Source organism: Dasypus novemcinctus, chromosome 25 (assembly GCF_030445035.2).
Source record: "Dasypus novemcinctus isolate mDasNov1 chromosome 25, mDasNov1.1.hap2, whole genome shotgun sequence".
Classification (NCBI taxonomy): Eukaryota; Metazoa; Chordata; class Mammalia; order Cingulata; family Dasypodidae; genus Dasypus; species Dasypus novemcinctus.
This window is the reverse complement of record NC_080697.1, coordinates 1,280,087-1,282,275: the sequence shown is the minus strand read 5'-3', so window position 1 is coordinate 1,282,275 and position 2,189 is coordinate 1,280,087. Positions and strand designations below refer to the sequence as shown.

The window sequence follows — 2,189 nt, the reverse complement described above, 5'->3', positions numbered from 1 at the left end:
TTGTTCCAGAACCATTGGTTGAAAACACCAAACTTTCTCAATTGAATTGACTATAGTTCTTTGTAAAGGATCACTAGCATTAGTTTATGCAGCTATTTCAAAAATACAATTATGTTTGTTTATTGTGCTTTTATAGTAGCCTTGAAAGCAATTCACATGCTGTAACAACTTTGATTTACTTCATTATTGTTTAGGCTATCTAGGTAGTTTCAGGTACTATGGATCCTATACCTTTGATCTTCTTCGTCAGTATTTTTTGGCTTTTGAGGTTTTTGCTTTTCCATATAAACTTTAGAATTAGTTTGTCAATATCCTCAAAATAACCTTCTGGCACCTTGGAGAACTGGATTGGTTGAATGTGTAAATCAGATTGGGATGAAATGGCATCTTAACAATAGAATGTCTTTGATATTGTTACAAAAGTATATTTCATATGAATCGATTAACCAATATACTCCTCAAGATTTCCCATTTTCTTTATTGTCAAGTGTATGATTTGCTAATTTTAAGTACATTCAGCATATTGTGCTATCAAAACCAATATACATTACCCCAAATTCGTCACCACAGGATAAAAATGACTGGTCAATATATTTGTTGAATAAAATAAATTCTATGAGATTTTGTAGTGTAAAATATTGATGTGAGAAATTCTTTCCAGTTATGGATATGGATGGTTTGTCAACAAAAGTATCAAGGAGAAGCGGGAGCATTTGTTTCTTTGACATTTTCAGAAAACATCGCTAGGTCTATCTATATACATAATAATAAATCATTAATGTAAGCTTACAAACCACAGTATTTATAATTTGCTGGACATTGCTTGTGCCTAAATTCTCATTGTTCTGGACTCTTCATTAGAAGTTTCAACAGCCTCATGGAAAACCAAACACATGCTTTAGAATTTGTCCTTCTGGGTCTCTCAGAAGATAAAGAGTTGCAGCCCCTCCTCTTTGGGATGTTCCTGTCCATGTACCTGGTCACCATCTCTGGGAACCTTCTTATCATCTTGGCCATCATCACTGACTCCCAACTCCACACACCCATGTACTTCTTCCTCTCCAATCTGTCTTTTACAGATATCTGTTTCATCTCCACCACGGTCCCAAAGATGCTGCTAAACATCCAGACAGAAAGCAGAATCATAACTTACACAAACTGCATCAGCCAGATGTTTTTTTTCATGCTTTTTGGACAATTAGAAAATTCTCTCTTGATTGTGATGGCCTATGACCGCTTTGTAGCTATATGCCACCCCCTGCACTACACAGTCATCATGAACCCCAGGCTCTGTGTCTTCCTGTTACTGGCATCCTGGCTAGTAAGTGTTTTATTCTCTTTTTCACATGACTTAATGGTTTTGCGATTGTCATTTTGTACAGAGTTGGAAATGCCCCACTTTTTCTGTGAACTTAATCAAGTACTCCAACTTACTTGCTCTGAAATCTTTGTCAACAACCTGGTGATGTATATCACATCTGGACTCCTAGGTGTTATTCCACTCACTGGGATCTTTTTCTCTTATTCCAAGATTGTGTCTTCAATTTTGAAAATTTCAACAGCTGAGGGCAAGTATAAAGCATTTTCTACTTGTGGATCTCATCTCTCAGTAGTGTCTTTGTTTTATTGTACAATTCTTGGTGTGTATCTTAGCTCTGTTGCTACCCAAAATACAAGGGCAAATGCGATAGCCTCAGTGATGTACACGGTGGTCACTCCCATGATGAACCCTTTAATCTACAGTCTTAGAAACAAGGACATAAAGCGGGCCTTAAAAAAACTAAGAAACATTCTCTCTATAAAAAGATTCATTGTTTCAAACTTAGAAAAGTGTTCATGATTAACAGAGGTCAAACACTGGGAGATCTAAATATGTATATATATATACACACACACACACACTTTATAACTGTATAGAAAAATAATTATTTGCCTAATATCAGAATTCTGTTTCCTTAATTTTTATATGTCAAGGACACCTATTACTTCTACATTATTTCACATCATGTGATCTCTCTTATTGTATTCTAAAGAACCATTTTTTAAAAATTTATTGAAATATATCACTCATACATAAACAATAAGTGCATAATTGTTAACTTACAAAACAAACATAAATAACATCAAATAAACATATATAACATCTTACCCTATCACCAATAACTTGCATTGTTTTTAAACTTTTTAAA

At 34.3% G+C, this 2,189-nt stretch overlaps 1 protein-coding gene across 1 annotated transcript; it reads left to right on the top strand.

The window, feature by feature from the left end:
* The first annotated feature begins 877 nt into the window (after positions 1-877).
* LOC105747188 (olfactory receptor 7A17-like) lies at positions 878-1,840 on the top strand. Its single transcript, XM_012529370.1, has one exon. It carries the CDS (start codon positions 878-880, stop codon positions 1,838-1,840), a length of 963 nt encoding a protein of 320 aa, XP_012384824.1.
* The last annotated feature ends 349 nt before the right edge of the window (positions 1,841-2,189 follow it).

Bases quoted from the DNA above. Each gene is read 5' to 3' on its own strand.
- LOC105747188 (XM_012529370.1), top strand. From the start codon at position 878: ATGGAAAACCAAACACATGCTTTAGAATTTGTCCTTCTGGGTCTCTCA.